This window comes from Protomyctophum parallelum (genome assembly GCF_964188405.1).
Source record: "Protomyctophum parallelum genome assembly, chromosome: 22".
Taxonomy (NCBI): Eukaryota; Metazoa; Chordata; class Actinopteri; order Myctophiformes; family Myctophidae; genus Protomyctophum; species Protomyctophum parallelum.
In genome coordinates this window covers 9,680,924-9,702,833 of record NC_139714.1, presented here as the reverse complement: position 1 = coordinate 9,702,833, position 21,910 = coordinate 9,680,924, and the positions used below count along the sequence as shown (strand labels likewise).

Below are 21,910 nucleotides of genomic sequence, written 5' to 3'. Positions count from 1 at the left end.
CGATTAATGATATTATACTCTATATCTGATTGACATTTATACCACTTAAATGGTGTAAAAGATAGGGTAAATTGCCGATCACAGATAGGGTAAATGCCGATTACCGATCGGGAGTGAATATCGGCTGATATGGCCGATCACCGATCGCTGGCCGATTATCGGAGCGTCTCTAGTTTTCGATAATTTTTGCCATTGTCGCACGTTTGTCGACAACCACTCCTATAGACAGCTATGTGTGTCCGTCCCTGGGTCCGTCCCTGGCTGGCTGTGTCCGAGCACAGCAACCTTGGCAGCCATATACCGAGTCCAACACCGCCATAGACCGAGTGACCGGACCTGAATCGCCAGAACATGTTTTTTTTTAACCCATTCTGACCTGAGATCAGATTCATACGAGGTTTCCGCCGGACACACACTGGTCTGATGAACCCATTCTGACCTGAGATCAGATTAAAAAAATGTCAGTCGCTCTTCGATTTTTCAAAAATAGCTAAAGCATAACATGATGCCAACACCAAAATGGGTGCCCGGTCAGAATGGGTTAATGGGCGTGGCTAGTGATTCAGGGCTGGAGCCCAGCTAGTTTGGCCCTGCTGCCTGTGGGTCCGTGCGGACCTGTTCCTCTGAGCCCATTATCTCCACACTCAACATGAAAGTGTATTCACTCGCTTTTATTGTTGCTGTGCAGCGCTACTTACAGAGTTACATTGTAGCAAGTGAACTACTTATGTACTAATTATGTAACTTATTCTAGTGATTACAATGTCATTTTGTCCTGTCTGTATGGTAGAGTATATTAAAGACAATAGAACGTATACAATTGGGGTGGTTGCATTTGGTCTCCCACACTGTGTGTGTGTGTGTGTGTGCGTCTGGTTTTTAACATGACTGGTTGTAATTATATTTCTCCCCTGAACAAGCAGGCTGACATTTTTAAGTTAATTGTATTTATTTATGTTTACCATTGGGGGGGGGGGGGGGGGGGTGACTGCACAGGAGACCCGGGTTTGGTACGGGAAATTTACGGAGGGTAGCTTTAACATTCTGTACCGTACTGGTGTATCCTTACAAGACCTCTCTTTGTGCTGTAAAGCTTCCTTCCATTGGACGGCGGTAGCCTTCTCTGTCATTAGCTGGAGGAGCTGTGTGTGTGTGTGTGTGTGTGTGTGTGTGTGTGTGTGTGTGTGTGTGTGTGTGTGTGTGTGTGTGTGTGTGTGTGTGTGTGTGTGTGTGTGTGTGTGTGTGTGTGTGTGTGTGTGTGTGTGTGTGTGTGTGTGTGTGTGTGTGTGTGTGTGTGTGTGTGTGTGTGTGAGTGCGTGCGTGCGCGCATTCATGTCCTGGATATAAATGAAAGGAAAGATCACGACAGACATCGCTGACTCACTATGACGGCTTTGTGGCATCAACTTACTCACGCACACACACCGTGTTCCGTTTCATAACGCATTATCACTCCCTGAGTGTTTTACCAAGGTCTTTCTCTCCATCTCCCCCCCCCCCCCCCCTCTCTCACTCTCTCTCTACCCCCCCCCCCCCCCCCCCCCCCCCCCCACTTAAAATCCCATTTCAAGTCCAATCTTCCATCCTACAGCTCAGGGCCGTAATGTAACATTGCTCTGAACAAAACAACAAAGTAATCCCCCTGTCTGCCGCTTTGTTAGTCAGCCTGTTAGAAACGTGTCGGCTCCTTTTGTCGCCTCCGCAACATCAGACACCTGTGTGGCCGACATAGGGCCCTGCTGTCTGCAGCTAGGGCTGTCACGGACTGGTCATGACAATTTACTTAACCTATTTTGACCTGAGATCAGATTCTATAAATGTCTTGTCGTTTTTCAAAAATAGCAGACCTACAAGCTCGTAGCACGCCACTCGGTGGCGATGAATAGCCATCGTATAAATGGTTGGATAAAGCTGTTAAAATGATTGTGATACTATTGTTAACGACTATTGCTGGGGACCCCCCTGGAATCCATCAGAACCCATTTTAGAAATGTTCATAGGTGTGTTCAATTAATTGTGCAGCACTAGATCAAACCCACGGGGCTATTAATGCATAATTTGCACACGGCTGGTCAATGATTGACCCAGACAGCCTAATAGTACATGACCTTAATTAACTCTCCACACACACACACACGTCACACTCACACTTCTGCACTGCGTTGGTCTCTGGTGGCCTTGTTGATGCGTGCAGATAATGGTTTATCCCATTGTTTTTGCGCACGTTATCTCTCTAAATGTCGATGTGAACTCGTAACAATAGACGTGCCGGCTGAACTTTAGCCATCTGTTTATGACATTCTCAAACCCAACGACAACACAGAGACGCTTCAAAGCTTTGTGTTGCCCTGGACGGTCGCAACGTTGGTTTTGGCCACAGCGGTTCCCCCGCTGCAGATAACCCATGATTGTGACCCGACGCCACATCAGTGGCGTTTCCAGGAATTACATTTTGGGCAGGCAAGGATTACATTTTGGACAGGCAAGATGTGTTAATTGTCGTCTCCCCGCCAGGGGGGCAGTCAGCCAGATATTTCGTGAAGCCTCATTTGAAATCGGTAGTTCATATAATGGCCTGTTGTGGCGCTGGACCGGACCCAAAAAGCCCCATAGCTCCATAGAGGCCCATGTATTTTGGCCCAACTTCACCTAGACTGTATTACCTTAATAAACATGGTCATGAATACTTTCTTCTTCCAGTCACTAGTTTAAAGTCTCATTTCTAATGTCATAATATTCTTTTTGGAAAATTATGGTCCCATTAATTAAAATAATGACCATAAAGTCGCGTATGTTCTGAGGGGCGTGGCTACCGTTACCGTCTATGATCGGGATTCCCCTCCCACTCAAGAGTCTTCTCCTCCCACTCGAGTCAAAATAAAAACCAACGGAGAAGAAGGGGGGAAGTCCCGCCTCGTTGTCTGGGCAGCCAATGGCCAGCTGGACCCAAACGGAGCCAGCCAATGGCCAGCTGGTCCAAAACGGATCTAGAAAGATGGCGATTTACAGTGCATTAGAATGCAAGGGATTTCAGGCTTCATTTTACGTTCATGTTAGACCCGGGGAACGCTTTGTCCATATTTTTTACAGTCTATGGTTAATTGTCGTCTCCCCGCGCACAATCGTAGCACTAAAGGTTTTCAAAGAGATATACCTGCCAGACGAGTAGGATACAAAGGCTGCATTTACATTCCAATGGGTGATTGAGGGTCGCGCTCTACCGCGACGGCCAATCAGTCTTGTTTTTGTCCTCATTCATTGTATGGATTTTGGCCAGGCCAGAAATGGATTTGGACAGGCTCTCGCCTTATTGTAGATACGCCTCTGCACCACATTTTCTAAAATAGCAGATCTACAAGCTCGTAGCACGGCCCTCTGGGGGTGAATACTTAGTTTAGACTAGTCATTGGTTAGACATGGGTTAAGGATGGAGGTGGACGCTTTTCAGACAGGGCATTAGTCCGACATTCATCCGCATGTCGGACTAGCGTCTGCTCCCGTGCTTGCGGTTATGGTTAGGTTAGGAGATGAGGTGGGTTGTCATTTGTCGGACCAATGACTTGTCTGAACTACGTACCGCACCCGTTTAGGTGTGCTGCCCCGTGGGAGGTTAGGTTTAGGGGGGGTGCGTACTTAGTTTAGACTAGTCATTAGTTAGACATGGGTTAAGGTTAGGTTTAGGTGTGCTGCCCCGTGGGAGGTTAGGTTTAGGGTGAGGGTTTGAGATAGGTTGTAGTTGTAGGACTAATGACAGGTCTAACCAATGACTAGTCTAAACCAAAAACTGTCTAAACTAAGTACTGCACCCGTTTAGGTGTGCTGCCCCGTGGGAGGTTAGGGTGAGGGTTTGAGATAGGTTGTAGTTGTAGGACTAATGACTGGTCTAACCAATGACTAGTCTGAACCAAAAACTGTCTAAACTAAGTACTGCACCCGCACTCTGCCATGATCGGTGCTATGAGCTTGTATATCTGCTATTTTTCCATAGCAAAAGTTTAAAATACTGTTAAAGTGGTTAAAAGCTGCGGTGACACAAACACGTTCCAGGTCTCAATGGGATGAAGATCTCAAAGGTGTATGTGGCCCACGTAACCAGTACCAGTTACGTTGAATTCTGATCTCTCTCTCTCTCTCTCTCTCTCTCTTTGTGAACAGATCCAGTTTGCTGACCAGAAACAGGAGTTTAACAAGCGTCCTACCAAGATCGGACGCCGATCGCTGTCTCGCTCCATCTCTCAGTCCTCCACAGACAGCTACAGCTCCGGTACACACGCACGCACAGACATTCCTTCATGTTCTTCATTGTACTTGCATTGAATTGAAAGTTGGAATCCTAATTTTTGGAATATTTATTTTATTACCTTACTTTAAACCTTCCTTTTACTAGGCTTTTAACGATTTCCAGGTGCCTTATAGCGATTCCCTCGTTAACGGTCCGGTCCGATACTGGTCTTTAACTCTGAGAGTGTACAAATGGACACTTATGGTTTGGAACCCATAAGGCTCATACATAGTCCAGTTTTTGGTGATAGCTTATCACCGCTGTGTAGTTTTAAATGGTTGGAAAACTACACCATTACGTCAGTCGCGGTGATGATCAGCTATCACCGCGGACACAGACCCATCTCTCTGTTTTTACTATCAGACATGTCTTTTCACTCTGGAGCTATCACCCCGTTCACTGATTGGTCTAGAAGTTGGGTAAACCACAGGGAGGCGGGGTCAATCCTTAAGGACATCACCGCGAGTATGATGGCCTCAACTCTCATCACCGTTTTAGGTGATAAGCTATCACCTAAAACGGTGATAAGCCATCACCAAAAACTGGAGTATGCATGAGCCTTTAGGGTACATTTGGTTCCTTGTAAATAAAACGTTTGTGAACCACTGGTATTGTAAGTCCAGTAAGTCCACATACCGCCAGCTCTGACTGTCTGTGTGATAAACCGGTTCCAAATGTGATCAATGTTGTGCTCCTGTTCCTCCGCTTCCCGATGGATCCCAACCCTGCGCTCAAGCAGTAAGCCCAGCGTGTTGCTTTAATGGTCCGTCGCTCTCTCCGTCTGTCATTCTGTGTTTCTGTTTGTAATGACTTTATGTCAGAACTCTCTCTAAGGGCTCTATTTTCATCCCTTATTTCTAAACTTCTTTGCCTTTTTTTTTTACTATTTTTACTACATTTTTGAATAGTTCAACTAGCCAATCTACAAGCTCACAACGTGTCGATGTAGATTGTCTAGTTGAACTATTTTTCAGTATGAACTGTTTTTAGGATTGGGTATCCCTAAAAAAAAAAGTTTAGGGATAAGGGGTAAGACTTTATTTATTCTCACACCTTAAAAGACTACAGTAAAAAAGGGTGAACTTTTTTATTATTAATAAAAAACTGTATATTACTATAAAAAAAACATCACAATAAGGGTCCCAATGTAAATATTGTGGATGTGGAAACACACACACACACACACACACACACACACACAATGTCCAAACACAGAGAGGTTTCTGGACAGTTAACAACACAAGGTGAAGACAATACCAGCCATGCTGTTACAGAGCTGCTAAATAAATAGACGTAGAGAGCCCATCATGCACAGACCGACAGACAGAGACACACACACACACACACACTGTGACACTGCTCGTCACACAGAGATGAGCACAGACACACAGAGTGGGCCCATGTTTACCAGCTCATATCAGTGCTACACTTATCAAGCTTCGGTGTTTGTCATGACATGCTGCCATTACTACACTTCCTTCTTGAACCTTGACCCACACACCCTTGGAGACGGCACACCGTAAAGTCGTCGGTGGTTATTTGACTCCGAGTGTACAAAAGTAGCGTTAGAGGTGGATGAATTGACTCCCCTCCATGTGGCTTCTCCTCTCCTCAACCGCCGATTGCAGATGATTTGATAAAAAATGCTAAATGTTCCGATTTAAAAAAAAAAGAAAAAAAAAAACCTTTTAGCTAATGTAGATCAGCTACCGTATTCTTGAACATTTCAAATATATATCGGGGCATTTAGGCTGCTTAATTGCCGACACTGTCAGGTTGGCAAAATAATGACTACCGTCCGAACCGATGGGTCTGGCTCTCCTTTCCTCCCCTCTGAATACGGTGATACCAGAGTAGGGTTGTATAAATGAACCACAATCAGCAGCATTATGAATCCATTAATACCTGAGACCAGATCCTAGTACAAATATCTTCTAAAATCATGAGTTTCAATCAGTTTCAAATCAGTTTTCTGAAAAAAACTACGTTTTCTATATTAGTGGTTCTCGGGAGCCCCAAAATTAGATATAATTGTCCGCAACCCCCGTCTGAAAATGTGTTGTTCCAGGGACCCTCCAGAAGCAAAGATACGTGTTATAAACGTTGCGACGCTCTTTTTCAACGGCTAAAGTTTCAAATAATGGTTAAAGTGGTCAACAGCTAAGGTGACACAGATGCGTTCCAGGTCTTAATGGGTTTTAAACATGGTTCAGAGTTTATGGTCCATGTCAGAGTGACCCCCCCCCCCCCCCCCCCCGTTTATAACATGACGATGAGTTAACCTGCGTCTGCTGCTTCCCTCTCTGCAAACACTGGCGCTGGGTCTGTAAAACAAACGGAGCAGACGGACAGATGTTCGGTTAGAGGCCCTCAGGACATACGGCACAAACAAGCTCTATTTATATAAGGCCCATTTACTGGTAGCACAAGCTCGAAACCTAATGCTTCTGTTTATATCTTTATCTGTCATAGCCCCCAAATTGTGGAATGAGCTCCCCTCCCATGTCAAACTGGTCCCCACCATGCACCATCGAGACTTTAAAATCTTGCCTTAAGACCCCACCTTTACACCTTGGCTGTTAATTCCATTTTTGTTATTTTTTTAAATGTGTGGTCTTGCTCTTGTTTCTATGTTTTAGCTTTACGGTGTACAGTATTTAGCTTTAACATTCTGTACAGCGCTTTGTAAACCTTAAGTTGTAGAAATAATAATGCAAGCTTCCGGTCTATACTGACCTGCTTAGTTTCTCGCATTTGCGCACAATGGACCACTGGTTAACATCAGCGTAAAGATGACAGGGCATGTGGTGTACTGTACCTGCCCTTATGTTATGTTTCTCTGGGTAATGCTTAATTTACAGTATACAGCATTACTCTATGGCGGGCTTAAAGGCACTGATTCAGCATTTTTTGGGTTCATTCGATGGTCACATGAATATATTAATTGGAACGTGTGTGTGTGTGTGGTGTGTGTGTGTGTGTGTTTCCCCCAACCTTTTCACTTCCATGTTCTCTCTCTTCCTCCCCTCCTGCTCTTCCCAGGAGCTTCACCTCCTTCTCTCTCCGTCCGTCCGTCTGTCCATCTTGTCTTCCTCGCTGTACTTCCTTTCTCTCCTTCTCTTTGTGTGTCCTCCTCTACATTGCTTTGCTTGCTCATTCTTTTACCCTCCTGCCCCCCCGCCCCCTCCCCCCCCTCTTCCCCACAGGGTTGGTGCTGTCACGGAAAAGTCATGGAATTTGATAACTTGACTTTTTCATGCCAGAAATGCCCATCCCTTCTTTATGAGACTCACTTCGTTTCATGGTAGAATATATTGGGAAGTTGTGGATTTAAAATAAAAATGAATGTACTGTGGTACAGCTCAAGGACGGGTTTTTTTTGCTTGCGTGTAGAAACATTGACCAGAAGTGAACATAAATTCGCTGTTTGTTTGTTGCAGCGGCATCGTACACAGACAGCTCAGACGATGAGACGTCTCCCCGAGACAAACAGCAGAAGAACTCCAAGGGGAACGGAGACTTCTGCATCAAGAACATCAAACAGTCCGACTTCGGGCGCAGGGAGATCGAAATCGCAGAGCAAGGTGTGTGTGTGTGTGTGTGTGTGTGTGTGTGTGTGTTGTAACAGTTGTAACGTTGACGGACTTGACGCAGACATCCAAGAACTTGAAGGCATCAACCAAGGCAGTATGTGTGTCCACACTACGCCATACAGACGATCCCTAGAGGCTTTTCACATCCGCTGTCTGAGAAGGATATTGGGCATCACATGGGAACACCACATAACCTATGAAGAAATTTACAATCGCACCAACTCTTCCAGCATAGAGGTGATTCTGGCACGCAGACAACTCCGCTGGCTAGGTCATGTGGTCCGTATGCCTGCAGGTTCAACACACATCTGCCCCACGTGTGGAAACGTGTGCGGATCAAGAATTTATCTAAACAGACACATGGGGGTGCGTGTGTGTGTGTGTGTGTGTGTGTGTGTGTGTGTGTGTGTGTGTGTGTGTGTGTGTGTGTGTGTGTGTGTGTGTGTGTGTGTGTGTGTGTGTGTGTGTGTGTGTGTGTGTGTGTGTGTGTGTGTGTGTGTGTGTGTGTGTCTCTGTACTGAGAAAGTGGAGACAGGCAGGAAACGAGAAGAGACAAGTGGTGACGTACCGCAAAGTTTATCAGGATCGCGACTGCCTGCCCGGACCGTTAGGCCCGGGCCAGTTATATAACACTTTCACAAAAATGTGACTATATTATGGCTAGAATAGGGAGGCTAGGGTTCATATGGTTAGTGGTCTTCAATGGTGCTCTCCTTGTGAGGGCCATATGTCCTAAAGAAGATGGACAAAATGTCCTGACAAGGACATCAAATAAGTCCTAGCTTTACGCGAAAGGAATGAATCTTCGAGTGTGTGTGTGTGTGTGTGTGTGTTTCGTCTGCTTGCTTCCTTCAATGTCACACTGTGAGGCCACCCTTAACACAATCATTCCTGGGATTCCTTCAAAATAGGAGCTCTGGGGTGCCGGAAGGACATGGCCGCTTTTACTCTGAACCCCACATCCCCGGAAACAATCCGGAAAAAAAAATATTGCTAGTTTACCTTGCTCTTGATTTATACGATAATCCAAAGTGTTCATATTTTGAACGAGAGGTGAACGAGAAGTCAGAAATGAAACGCTTAGTATATCCCATTCTGACCGGGCACCCATTTTGGTATCGGTATCATGTTATGCTTTAGCTATTGAAAAAATAGCAGATCTACAAGCTCATAGCGCGCCACCGAGTGGCGCGCTACGAGCTTGTAGGTCTGCTATTTTTGAAAAATCGAAGACACTTTTAGAATCTGATCTCAGGTCAGAATGGGTTAATAATGAAACTGTCATGATGTAATAGACATTTTTAGAATCTGATCTCGGGTCAGAATGGGATATCCATCAGATCAAAACCACGGTTGAGCGCCCTGGATTAGGAGAGACGAGGCATTATTTCTGCCGCGCTGACAGCTAAGTGAACGGGACGCTAACAGCTAAGTGAACGGGACGCTAATATTATGAACGAAGCGTACGGTGGCCTTAAGAGTCTCACTAAAAAACTAAAAAAAGGAAAACAAATCTGAATATTATTCTCTCGCCTGATATCATTGAGGATGCGCTAGGACTTGTACACACAGCCTATGCATCCGTCGATTGGATTCCCTGTGACATTTCCAGGCGTCCTATGGATGGAATGTGTTAATTGGGCACGTATAGTGCCAGCTTCAAATGGACCCTGTGGGCCGCACGCTTGCACGCATGGCGCACGCACACACGCACACACACACACACACACACACGCACAACGTGAGCATTACTCACATCAACAGCTGTGATAGGTGGGCGAGTGAAATGCAAAACTCCGGGAAGAATATGAATAGTCATTCGCTGTATTTCTAAAATCTCTCTCTCTCTCTCTCTCTCTCTCTCCCTCTCTCTCTCCAGAGATGCCAGCGTTGATGGCTCTGAGGAAGCGAGCCCAGGGAGAGAAGCCCCTAGCGGGAGCTAAGGTGGTGGGCTGCACCCACATCACCGCTCAGACTGCTGTAAGTAGAACATACCCCTCCAATTGTTGACAAAATTGTCAAAATATTTAGTTTTACTCATCATTAGTTTTTAATTTAGCTTTTGCCAGTGAAAAAAGGTCGACACGTTTCCTCATAGTTTCAGTCGACGAAATAAATGAACACTGCGGTCAAGTGCACTCACCGCCTCTCCTCTCTGCCAGGTGTTGATGGAGACATTGTCTGCGTTGGGGGCTCAGTGCAGGTGGGCGGCCTGTAACATCTACTCCACCCAGAACGAGGTGGCTGCAGCCCTCGCTGAGGGAGGTACGACCTCTCTGCCACCACACCCACCCTTATATCCCCCACCCCCCTCTCTTTCAAATATCCTTCTAGGGGTGCTCCCATTACTCAATCGAGTAAAGTTGAGCTACATATACAAGCAAACATGTCGCAACGCAACACGTTTGTGAACTTGTACTGTAGATCGCCAATTTTTTACTCTTGCACGACACTGTTACATGACAAATATACAGTTCTGAAGTTGATATGTCCATTCGTTAATCCATAATTCATTCGTTGATCTATAGAAATAAAAATGATCCTCCTCTGCCTGCAGGTTTCAGCGTGTTTGCGTGGAAGGGAGAGTCAGAGGACGACTTCTGGTGGTGCATCGACCGCTGTGTCAACCTGGAGGGCTGGCAGCCCAACATGGTACCTTAACACCACACACACACACACACACACACACACTCACACACACTTTCAACCCCACTGGTTCTGCTACCGCCACCACGAGGCAAGCATACAGTAGGAAAACGCACGCTAACTCACTCACACATTATCCAGTTACTAGTCTTGCGTAGCCAGACAACCATTCCACAATCTCTGAATTGTCTGGGACTACACCTCCCGAAATCCGAGTAACCGTTTGTCATTTCCATTCACAAAAATATACGTTAAAATATCAAGATTCAGATTCAATAATTTCAATAATTTGTTGCCATGTCAACAAGTTGATAGGAATTTGTCTTGGTTCATACTCAACATATTCAGACAACCATAGATACAAAAACAAGAAGGACAATACAATACAAAAACCAGCAGCATACATACATTCATCATCCCAACTGTGCCTAATGAGTCAAGTTCAGATGTCTAATGGCTACGAGGTAAGTGCTATCTCTGAAGCTTTAGAGCTTTTTATTTTATTTCCATTAGATCTATTTATATTAGGATACATTTGCGTGACTGTAAAGACGAAACGGAAGTGGGGCTCATGATCAGAGCTTCCATGCTCTAAACTGTATGACGGAAGAATTCGAAAATTGCGAGAGGCAACAGTCTGGCAACGCGACACTATCCAGTTAGTGATGCAACTTGACCTTGATTGTGACCCACTGTAGACCTTTGACACAATCAAACGGATTGGGGCTAAAACATAACCCCTGTCCCCTGCTGTACACACACACAAACACAAGCAGAACACATTTAACATCTTTATTTGCATTCACATTTAACAAGAGATTCTTGAACACAAACAATAGTAGATGCGCAAACTTGGTAAACTCTACAACAAGTGCTTCAGGATACAGATCACGGGTACAGGAAGCATCGCCTTCTCCATACAGTATATGGCGACTGCCAATTATTGCAGACACTGAACAGAATTTTGCCAATGCCTTTGTTCTCGGCTTGGGTATAGGCTCCTCATGACTGATTTATGGACATTACAGAGGCTTCCAAATTTGAATACAAGTAGTTTACATTTGTAGCCAAGCTGTATAATAGCATCCTTAAGACGTTGGTACTTAAGCACCTTGGTAAGGAGGAATGCCTCTTCCAGACTGTGGTCAAATGTACATGCCACTTCCAAAATGGTCACTTCTCTACTGTCCTCATCAACAACAATCTGGTGTATTATCTGTGACATCTGAAAAGGCATCATTTTCGTGCATGGCAGCCATTAAGAATATGTGACAGTGTGGTCATGGTGCAGATACACACACACACACACACACACACACACGCACGCACGCACGCACGCACGCATGCATGCATACACGCGCGCGCACACACACACACACACACACACACACACATACATACACAGAGCAATGATAGGCTGATATTCTATAAAACTGAATATCGTGATATTTCTGACACCCCCCCCCCCCACACACACACACCCGCCCAACTTTCAGAACCACTGAAATAATAGAAACCAATGGAAAATTAGAATCCAGCAGTGTTGCTGAAATAAATCAGTACTTGAAGTGAAAACAGGCGGTATTGTGTTGAAGGACTGATGTGGAAACAGCCCAATGGCAAAAAGGATTTCCTTTATTTGAACTGTGAAGAAGAAAGACTTCCCGTGCAGACAGAAATGAGTGTGTCAACCGCACCCTGGAATTGACACATTAAGACCGGAGGCCCGTTCTACGAATGCCTTATAAACCAGTAGTTTCAGAAGATTTGTTTAAATTGTTCACTTTCACGATTTTGCTAAAAGTTTCAGGAATAGCAAGATGTACAAGCTCGGCACGAAGTGATGTGCTGTGCACTTATAGATCTGCTATTTTGCACTAGCCAATGCTGAAGTCTGACTCTTTCTTTCTTTCTTTCTGTGTGTGTGTGTGTGTGTGTGTGTGTGTGTGTGTGTGTGTGTGTGTGTGTGTGGCTCTCAGATCCTGGATGATGGTGGAGACCTGACTCATTGGATCTATAAGAAATACCCCAACATGTTCAAGAAGATCAAAGGCATCGTAGAGGAGAGCGTTACTGGGGTGCACAGGTAGGGCATGTTGTACCCGCCTTGACAGCTGGTACAACCTGCATACACACACACACACACACTTTCTGATAATATGGTAGTGGTGCCACCTAGTGGTGATCAGTATACTACTAGGCTTGTCATGTCAGGCATTTTTACTGTATTATAATATAGCCTACAATCTTCATTTTCTTCCCTTTACTAAACTACATTATGTCTTATGTTTTGCGTGTGTGTGCATGTACGTATGCGTATGTGTGTGCGTGTGTGTGTCTGTGCGTGTGTGCGTGCGTGCACAGGTTGTACCAGCTGTCCAAGGCAGGCAAGCTGTGCGTCCCAGCTATGAACGTCAACGACTCTGTGACCAAACAGAAGTTTGACAACCTGTACTGCTGTAGAGAGTCCATCCTGGACGGGTAAGTACTGACTGTACTGTACAATTTTGAGATACATGTATTTGTACTTTGTACTTGAGTATTTCCAATTTCCAGTACATTTACTTCTACTCCAATACATCTCAGAGGCAAATGCACTTTTACTCCACTACATTTATTTGAAAACTTTAGTTACTAGTCACTTTGTAGATTTTGATTATTTTTTCAAAACATACAGTAACAACCTCAGCCCTATACATTTCGGCCATTTGAAAATAGATCTACAAGCTCATATGATACAAAGTGATTGAAGGTGTGGATTAACGGTAACCAGCCAATCAGAATCAAGTATTGGGACTAACCGTTGTTTTAGAACCATTATGTTATACTTTACCATTTGAAAAATAGTGAAAATGTGTGCAAAAACTGCAAATCTTTATTCTTTCACAGTGGACGTTTTTAACTCCAATTTGCTTCTGGGGGGTCCCTGGAACAACATATTTTCAGATGGGGGTCCGTGGCCAAATACAGATAATTCTGGGGGTCCTTGACATGAAAAGGTTCGAGCACCATTGATTGATTGGAAGACATTTTGTAGAATCTAATCTCAATGATTGTATTTGGCTGCGGACCCCCATCTGAGAATATTTTGTGCCAGCCGGGATGCCAAGAACAGAAGATTTGTGTAAATCTGTTGGTGAATCTTCCTCTCTTCCCACAGACTGAAGAGAACCACAGACGTGATGTTTGGAGGAAAACAAGTCGTGGTGTGTGGATACGGAGAGGTAGGACTCGCACACATACACGCTAATATTTGACAATTTGGCCAATGTTAGATTTTTGCCAGATAAAAGCAGGGCCTATTTTTTTTTTTTTTTTGGAAACTAACGCAAACAACGGCCGGGAGGTTGAGACAGAGAAAAATACACGTTACAAAATAAATAAACAATAATGGAAGAAAGAAAAAAACGGGGGACATGTGCACAACGCTTCTTTTATCTGGCAGTTAATGATACGCCTGTCATTCTTGTTTTAATAGTATAGTTTGTTGGTTACTTTTGGTAATGGTCTTTATAATTATTTTTTATTTTTTAAGAGGTATTAAAATCAAGAATTGTCACCTTTGAAATGTGCAGATAGCCTGTATGCGCTGTATGCTGTCTTTATTAACCCCCCCTCCTCCCCCCAAAAAATAATTCGGTGACCCCCATTGTCCTAACGTGTGAGTCACTCGCCCCAAAATAGCAGATCGACAAGCTTCTACAGTAGGTCACCTATTTTAGATGTGCAACACCAGCGTGCAACTCGGTATAAATCAAGCTCGACTCTGAAAGGTTTTGAAGTTTGAACCATTTCTCTTGTGAAGAGCAAGAAAAGTGTCCTCACAATGTCTATTTCTCAACCTCTGCTACTATCCCTGTGGGGACATTTAGCCCTCAGGCTCAGCAGTGTATTAGTAATACAAGCTTGTGAGCTTGTTAGATCTGCTGTTTTAGTATATTTGAACAGTTTAACCCGAGGACCCAATTCTACAAATGCCTTCTTAAAGACGTGGTGCAATGGCTTTTGGGGGCATTTTATTTCACTCTGAAACGGAAAGTGTTTTTGAACCAATCAGAGTGTCACATCCCTTCAGGCTATGGGATGTAGCTCCGCTACATGGGTGACACGTGCAGTTTGTTTGTTTTACAAGTCACAGAGAGACGTCAGCAAAGCTCATGGTTAATTTCTAACCTATAATGTTTTCAGATACATAATTTAGCGTGCTGATTAAGTTTAAAACGAGTAATGTCTGGACTCTGGATGTCATGTTAAATGAGATTCAAGACGGAGTAGTTCTGTAATCAAAAGCAGCTGTGTTTAGAGGAACGCGCAGCAATGGGAATCAAACAGGTGAAGGAAATCAAGCTTCATTTTTATTCATGCGGGGCTCGACACGTCATCACGCAGCACGTTTTCGTTCAAAGTTATTAAAATGTGATAAAAGTAAAAATTGAATATAATATTGAATTATTTCCATTGTTTTGGCATAGATTGTTTAGGTATGCCCATATGATGGCCACGGGCATGCTCTAAAAGTATGAAAAACGTATTCATTTCCCTACGTCTTTAAATCCAAAAGCATTTCTGAAACTCAAACGTTTTCATGTCAAGGACCCCCAAAATTATATGTATTTGGCCAGCTGAAAATGTCAATTTTTTAAATGGTGTCAAGTGTCTGGCTTTTTAATGAACACAGAAAGGCCACTAGAGGGGGTCATTGACATAGAAACACATTGAATTTGACACTGCAGCAAAGGTATTATTTTATGGGCAGAGAGGAACCTCTTGTTTCTATATTTTTAACTTTTTGTGTTTTTTCGTAAATGAATGCCTTACTTGATCATACTATAGTATAGCGTCACACAAAAGTAGCCTTTCCCCAAAGCGATTTACAATATGCTTTACCCACTCGCACAGTTATGTGTAAGAGGAAACCATGCAAGCCACCAACCTGCTCATCGGAAGCACATAGAAGTGTCTTGCTCAAGGACACACTTACTTTGTCACGTTCTGGAACTGCTGCTTAATAATGTATAATAATCTATAATCTAATGTACCTAATGACTACACGTCTAAGACGATGGGCTCCATCTTGCGCCACCCTTATCCCTAAACTTATTTGCCATTTTTTACTATTTTGAAAATCATTTTAAAGTACTTCAACTAGCCGATCTACATCTACATGTGAGCTTGTAGATCGGCTATTTTAACTATTTTAAAATGTTTTTTAAAATAGTAAAAAATGGCAAATAAGTTTAGGGATAAAGATTAAGAGGTGGCGCAAGATATAGCCTGATATCTTACATTTGTTTCTCGCTGTATATCTCTCTTTTTTGGTATACTATACTGTTTCTTCTCTCAATATATTTGATATTTCTAGGATGTACCAAAAATGTCTGCGGAACAAGTCCCGAAAATATTCCTCTGCTTGAACTTGTGTAGCGTCTCCGTCGGGTTGAAACCTCATAGTCCAAAACGGTTACTTTTCAGGATTCTAATTCATAAATGCTCAAAACACGTTGCGCCACATTTCCAACTTGTATTATCTAATACTTTTGAGGCTTTTGTTGTATTGGTTGACATTGTAGTGTGATCAAGTAGGCTGTTAATTTCCTGGAAAGAAAACAACGAAAAACACAAAGTTATAATATGGAGATAAGAGGTTTCAGGCCGACAACAACGATATAAATAAAGCCTTCTTGACTCCTGCGATGGAACCAGGAGCGGCTGCTCTTATCACCTCCTGATCCACTGTCGTTCTCCTATATACTGTAGTAGTTACTGTTGGTTTGTTTTGATGCGTTTCTATCTCTCCTCTGTATGCTCCTCAGGTGGGGAAGGGTTGCTGCGCTGCCCTCAAGGCCATGGGCTCCATTGTCTACGTCACAGAGATCGATCCCATCTGTGCCCTGCAGGCCTGGTAGGACACGTCGCCTCCACAATCACTTTATATTGTACAGTATATCGTATGTCCCACACCGTTCCTTTTCCCGCGGTGCAGACCGCTCCTTTAAATGGCCGATGTGTGTCCGTGTGTGTCTCTGTCCGTCCGTGCCTATGTCTGTCCTTTTAGGGTAGGACCGATTGACCCCTTACGACATATTTACCCCTGCAGATGCCAGGCCATTCACACTAATCACTCACCAATTTATTGTCCACACAGTACAACTATAACAATAAAATAATAGTTGTACCCCTTTTTTTTGCTGTTAACTCACTCCGTGCCACAGGACACCTTATGACGCATCCCCCTTAACAAGGTTTCTGCCCGACAGCAACAGTAGATCTTTTTTTTTAAGATCATTTTTGTGGCTTTATAGAGGGATAAGGTATACAGTAGGTTGACAGGAAATGGGGAGAGAGATGGGGGGTGACACACCGGGATCGGGAGTCGAACCCGCGGCACATTGCCATTTGCCAGACTGGATTACCAGCCAAGGTGCCCAGACAGCCGCCTGGTCCAACAATATGCTTTTAACTAACGGTGCACTATGGGTGCAACACTTAAATATTTATGAAATTATTGATTTTGAGAGACCCCTGTTACTGAACAAACTATAGCATGGGTCTTCAACAGGACAAACTGGACAGTCAAACTCAATCTCTCGCTCTCTCTCTCTCTCTCTCTGCATGTGTCTACCAGCATGGATGGCTTCAGAATGGTGAAGTTGAGTGAAGTCATCAGACAAGTTGATATCGTCATCACCTGCACAGGTACTAAACTATAATGGCCTGTTTTAGCTACAGTACATAGTTTTTTTTTAAGGTAGGCGTTGTAAACATAAATCAAAATCAAACATGTTCCAATCATCAAGAAAAAAAACAATAACACAATTATATCATCAACTAAACTATTTGTGTGACAATGTATCAAGTAAAATGTCCTGATGGTGTGTGTGTGTGTGTGTGTGTGTGTGTGTGTGTGTGTGTGTGTGTGTGTGTGGGTGTGGGTGTGTGTGTGTGTGTGTGTGTGTGTGTGTGTGTGTGTGTGTGTGTGTGTGTGTGTGTGTGTGTGTGTGTGTGTGTGTGTGTGTGTGTGTGTGTGTGTGTGTGTGTGTGTGTGTGTGTGTGTGTGTGTGTGTGTGTGTGCAGGTAATAAGAACGTGGTGGTCAGGGACTACTTGGACCGCATGAAGAACGGCTGCATCGTGTGCAACATGGGACACTCCAACACTGAGATTGATGTGGTCAGTTTACCTCTTTATATCTTTCATCAAGATATAACTTCTGTAACTTCTTCCATTTCAAGGAACCCCAACATGATGAGTGTGTTTGTCCGCGGAACCCCCGTCTCAATATAGCAAATATTTGTGTTTAAAATTGTCAGATCTACAAGCTCGATAGCACGTCGGCAAAGTATAAAAGGTTAAATGATTATGATCACAGATGCTATATTATGTAATTATGCTTGGTGACCCCCTGGAACAGAGCTTGTCCATCTGCTATTTGTGAACATTAATATTTTTTAAATCACATTTAACCCTTGGACTGACAGTCCCAATTTTTTTGTTTGGGTAACAAATTGGCATATTTTTAATTCATCGTTTTAACATACAAGAAAGATCTGGTGGATTGAAGAGATGTTTTTTCTTTTTTCTTTCATTGCAAATGTATTCTCTCGAATCGCCACCAGATGGCGGGAAAGCACCATTATGCTGATTTTGGCTAAAATAGACGGATCTTCCTAAGTCACTTCCGGTTCAACGATCAACAACATCCTGTAGTATTTTGACCCTAGTCAATAGCTTGGCTGGTCCGGATTGCTAAGCTAATGCTATATTTTTCATAACTAAGTCAAATTAACCTCAAATCAACCCCAAAAGATCGCAAAATATCACATTTTTACAGCGACGCACATAGAGGCGCGTGTGCACGATAGCGCACGATCACGCGGATTTCAGCCGTTTTTTGGTAAATTACATCCAACATTAGTGATATTAGCGAAAAAATATAATTTTTTGCTCTTTTGACCCCGCGATAACTGATATTGATTGTCATTCCGTTTTTTCCGTTAACGGGAGGTTTAGATTTTTCGATTAATTCCGTTTTTTCCGTTAATTGTAGGCCAAGGGTTAAATCACATTTTCAGATTGGGGGGGGGTTCCTCAGGTCTTAATGGGTTTTACCCTGTCTTGCTTTATGATGAGGTGATGATGATGATGTCTGTTACTGATGTTTAGGCCAGTCTGAGGACTCCAGAACTGACCTGGGAGAGAGTTCGCTCTCAGGTGGATCACGTTATCTGGCCTGACGGCAAGAGGATAGTACTGCTGGCTGAGGTACGCACACGCATGCTACACACACACACACACGAGCACGCACGCATGATACACACACACATGGTACACACACACGCGCGTGCACGCATACTACACACACACACACACACACACACACACACACACACACACGCATGATACACACACACACCTGGGGCCATGATTGTCCTGCTCTCTGAGACGACCAGAGAGGACAGTAGGCGATTTGATTTATTAATCTAAGACAAACTAGAGTGAATCCTGCAACTGTTTATGTGCTGAACCTCAATTAGCAGCGCATCTATGTCTCTTTTTTTAATGCACTTAATGCAGGCTTAACTTCCTCTTCTTAGTCATCTAATACACTACATGAACCCACTGGCTTAAACAAGTCAAATAGTCTGACTCACACACTGACCAGGAAAAAGATTAAAGGGGATGAGCAATATTTGCCTCTGAGATAAAAAAAAAAACTAAATGGTGAGCTCAGAGGAAGAGGAAAACGTATGATAACAGATCATGTCATGTGGGAAATGGTTTGACCACGATGCCAGTTGAATCATCATCATGTGGCAGTTGGTGCCATGCTGTACATGAAGTCTCCGGCGTAGCGTCCATTGGGCCACTCGGCCACAGGCCCAGTCAATTGAGGGTTTGCCCAGTCTAGCTTCTGAAATACTGTGGCGAAAAAAGAAAAAAAAACAACAAAAGATGGCCTACATTGGCAGTAACCTTGTGTCACCAGACCTTCTACCTCACCTCGGAGGGACATGTCCTCATTTGTTTTCAATGGTCCCCCATTAGCAAGTCGGCAAAACCTCCAGGTTGAAAGGGGCTTCAAACCTGTTGGCTGTCTCTTAATGTCTCGTTTTGACTCGTTTCCAATCTGGTCTTTCCGTCCAGGGTCGTCTGCTGAACCTCAGCTGTTCCACCGTGCCCACGTTTGTTCTGTCCATCACTGCCACCACCCAGGTAACCCTAACGCTCCTAACGTCTAACCTTTAATGCTGGCCGTGTCAATAATAATAATAATAAATGCTGGCCGTGTCTCCACCAAATGGACCAGTTATCTTAAAAAAAAAAGAAAAAAAGAAAAAAAAAACATTGTACGTTTTTTTTTTTTTTTTTTAAGATATTTTTTTGCGGCTTACGCCTTTTATTGATTTTTTAAGGGACAGATAGTAGGCTGACAGGAAACGGGAGAGAGATGGGGGGATGACATGCGGTAAAGGCCGTGTCGGGTTCGGGAGTCGAACCCGCGGCACACCGCGACTGGATCACCAGTCCGGTGCCCAGACCGTTACGCTACGGCCTGGGCCACATTGTACGTTTTTAGTGGTAGTTACAGAGTAAGTGTTCTTTGTGTGTGTGTGTGTGTGTGTGTGTGTGCGTGTGGTGTGTGTGGTGTGTCAGGCCCTGGCTCTGATAGAGCTGTACAATGCCCCTGAAGGACGCTACAAGCAGGATGTTTACCTGCTGCCTAAGAAGATGGGTGAGTGTCTGTATGCGCTATGCGATAATAATAAAAAATAGCAATACAAAATGTGTGTGTTGAGGGGGGGGGGGGGGGGGTGGTGTCATTTTAGCGGCACAATGGCAATCACTCTTCTCTGTTCCAAATGGAGCCATCTCCCCTGGCCCTGCATTGTTTACTATTAGAGTGTGTGTGTGTGTGTGTGTGTGTGTGTGTGTGTGTGTGTGTGTGTGTGTGTGTGTGTGTGTGTGTGTCGAGCGAGCAGGTTGGCAATTGCTCTGCCTATCACTGCATCCCCTTTGTATTCATGGAGACACACACACACACACACCAGGCCAAGGAGACAGACACACAAGCCAAGCCAGATACAGAGTAGGTCGCCCCCTGTCAAAGACGTCTGTCCTCTTCTCTGCCGCTGCACTCTGTGACAGAGAGATGAGGAAAAGAGAGGTGGACACAGTGAAAGAAGGAATGGGAGGGGGGGGGGGCTACAGATGAATACCGGAGAACTCGCCAGTTTACCAAGTCGCCACGGTGGAAATTCTTCATCAATGTCTTCACTGTTATGCTAACATGCTGTCTTCATCAGTGTAGTTTGGCAAACTCACAGATGTTCATCAAATTATTTTGTGCAGCTAGATAATGATAAAAAGGTGAGTATGTGAATACCAATGATAAGTAGGCCTACCATTTCAGGAATTGTTTACTAATGAATTACATTGTTTCGGTACTTAGGTGTTTAAACTTTTAGCATTCCTACTTTCTATAGTGTTAACTCTAAACAACTATCCTCTCTCTCTCTCTCTCTCTCTCTCTCTCTCTCCCTCTCTCTCTCTCTCTCTCTCTCTCTCTCTCAATTCAATGCAATTTAAATTAAGGTGAAGTAAAACAAAAATGCACTAAATTCCAGCGAGTTGGTAAACTGGCGAGTTCTCCGCATACCCTACAGATAGAGGAGGAGAAATTAGATGAGAGGTTTTTGGGACAGAGTAAGATAAGGGATGTCTAATAGCAGTGCTCAACATTATCTACACATATCGGTCTGTCTGTGAATATGAATGTCTCTGTCCATTTCTCTGTCTTCTCTCACTTTATTCCTACTTTTTCATTTTTCTCCCAATAGTATAATAGTTATTACGTTATTATTATTAGTTATATGCCAATGGTGTGTGTCTCTGTCCAGATGAGTATGTGGCCAGTCTCCATCTCCCCACATTTGATGCTCATCTCACAGAGCTGACAGACGAGCAGGCCAAGTACCTGGGCTTAAACAAGAATGGGCCCTTCAAGCCAAACTACTACAGGTAGGTTTGCGTGTTTACTATGTCAGTTTGGAAGGTACAAACTTGCCTTTAGCTACATAATAATAAAAAATATATATATATATATATATATATATATATATATATATATATATATATATATATATATATATATATAATTGAATGTAAGCTGGAAAGCTTCAAAAGAGTGAGCTAGTGAGCTCTCAATGCAGAACACATTAGAAAATAAAGAAATGTGTGTCCTTTTGTAAAGGGCATCAGTGTGTTTTCAAACTGTTTAAGCTATATTACATAATATCGTATGATGGCATCATGCAAACATAGCCGATCTACGACCTCACAATGAGTTGAGAATCTGGAGATGTGTTGCGAGCTGTTATTGAGACATGGAC

At 43.7% G+C, this 21,910-nt stretch overlaps 1 protein-coding gene across 7 annotated transcripts in view; it reads left to right on the top strand.

The window, feature by feature from the left end:
* The window catches only part of ahcyl2b (adenosylhomocysteinase like 2b), a 69,411-nt gene that overhangs the window by 46,365 nt on the left and 1,136 nt on the right, over positions 1-21,910 (top strand). For 2 of the 7 annotated variants that reach the window (XM_083758220.1, XM_083758217.1), the window contains exons 2-16: positions 4,156-4,264; positions 7,723-7,866; positions 9,755-9,855; positions 10,038-10,140; positions 10,433-10,527; positions 12,501-12,607; positions 12,886-13,002; positions 13,682-13,745; positions 16,335-16,423; positions 17,147-17,217; positions 17,596-17,690; positions 18,684-18,782; positions 19,665-19,733; positions 20,175-20,253; positions 21,419-21,549. In XM_083758220.1, coding sequence (XP_083614346.1) covers positions 4,156-4,264; positions 7,723-7,866; positions 9,755-9,855; positions 10,038-10,140; positions 10,433-10,527; positions 12,501-12,607; positions 12,886-13,002; positions 13,682-13,745; positions 16,335-16,423; positions 17,147-17,217; positions 17,596-17,690; positions 18,684-18,782; positions 19,665-19,733; positions 20,175-20,253; positions 21,419-21,543 — 1,467 coding nt within the window. In that variant the 3' untranslated portion in view covers positions 21,544-21,549. Of the gene's footprint in view, positions 1-4,155; positions 4,265-7,722; positions 7,867-9,754; positions 9,856-10,037; positions 10,141-10,432; positions 10,528-12,500; positions 12,608-12,885; positions 13,003-13,681; positions 13,746-16,334; positions 16,424-17,146; positions 17,218-17,595; positions 17,691-18,683; positions 18,783-19,664; positions 19,734-20,174; positions 20,254-21,418; positions 21,561-21,910 lie in introns of all 7 variants that reach the window. The other 5 variants (XM_083758221.1, XM_083758222.1, XM_083758216.1 and 2 more) reach the window with 5 other exon arrangements.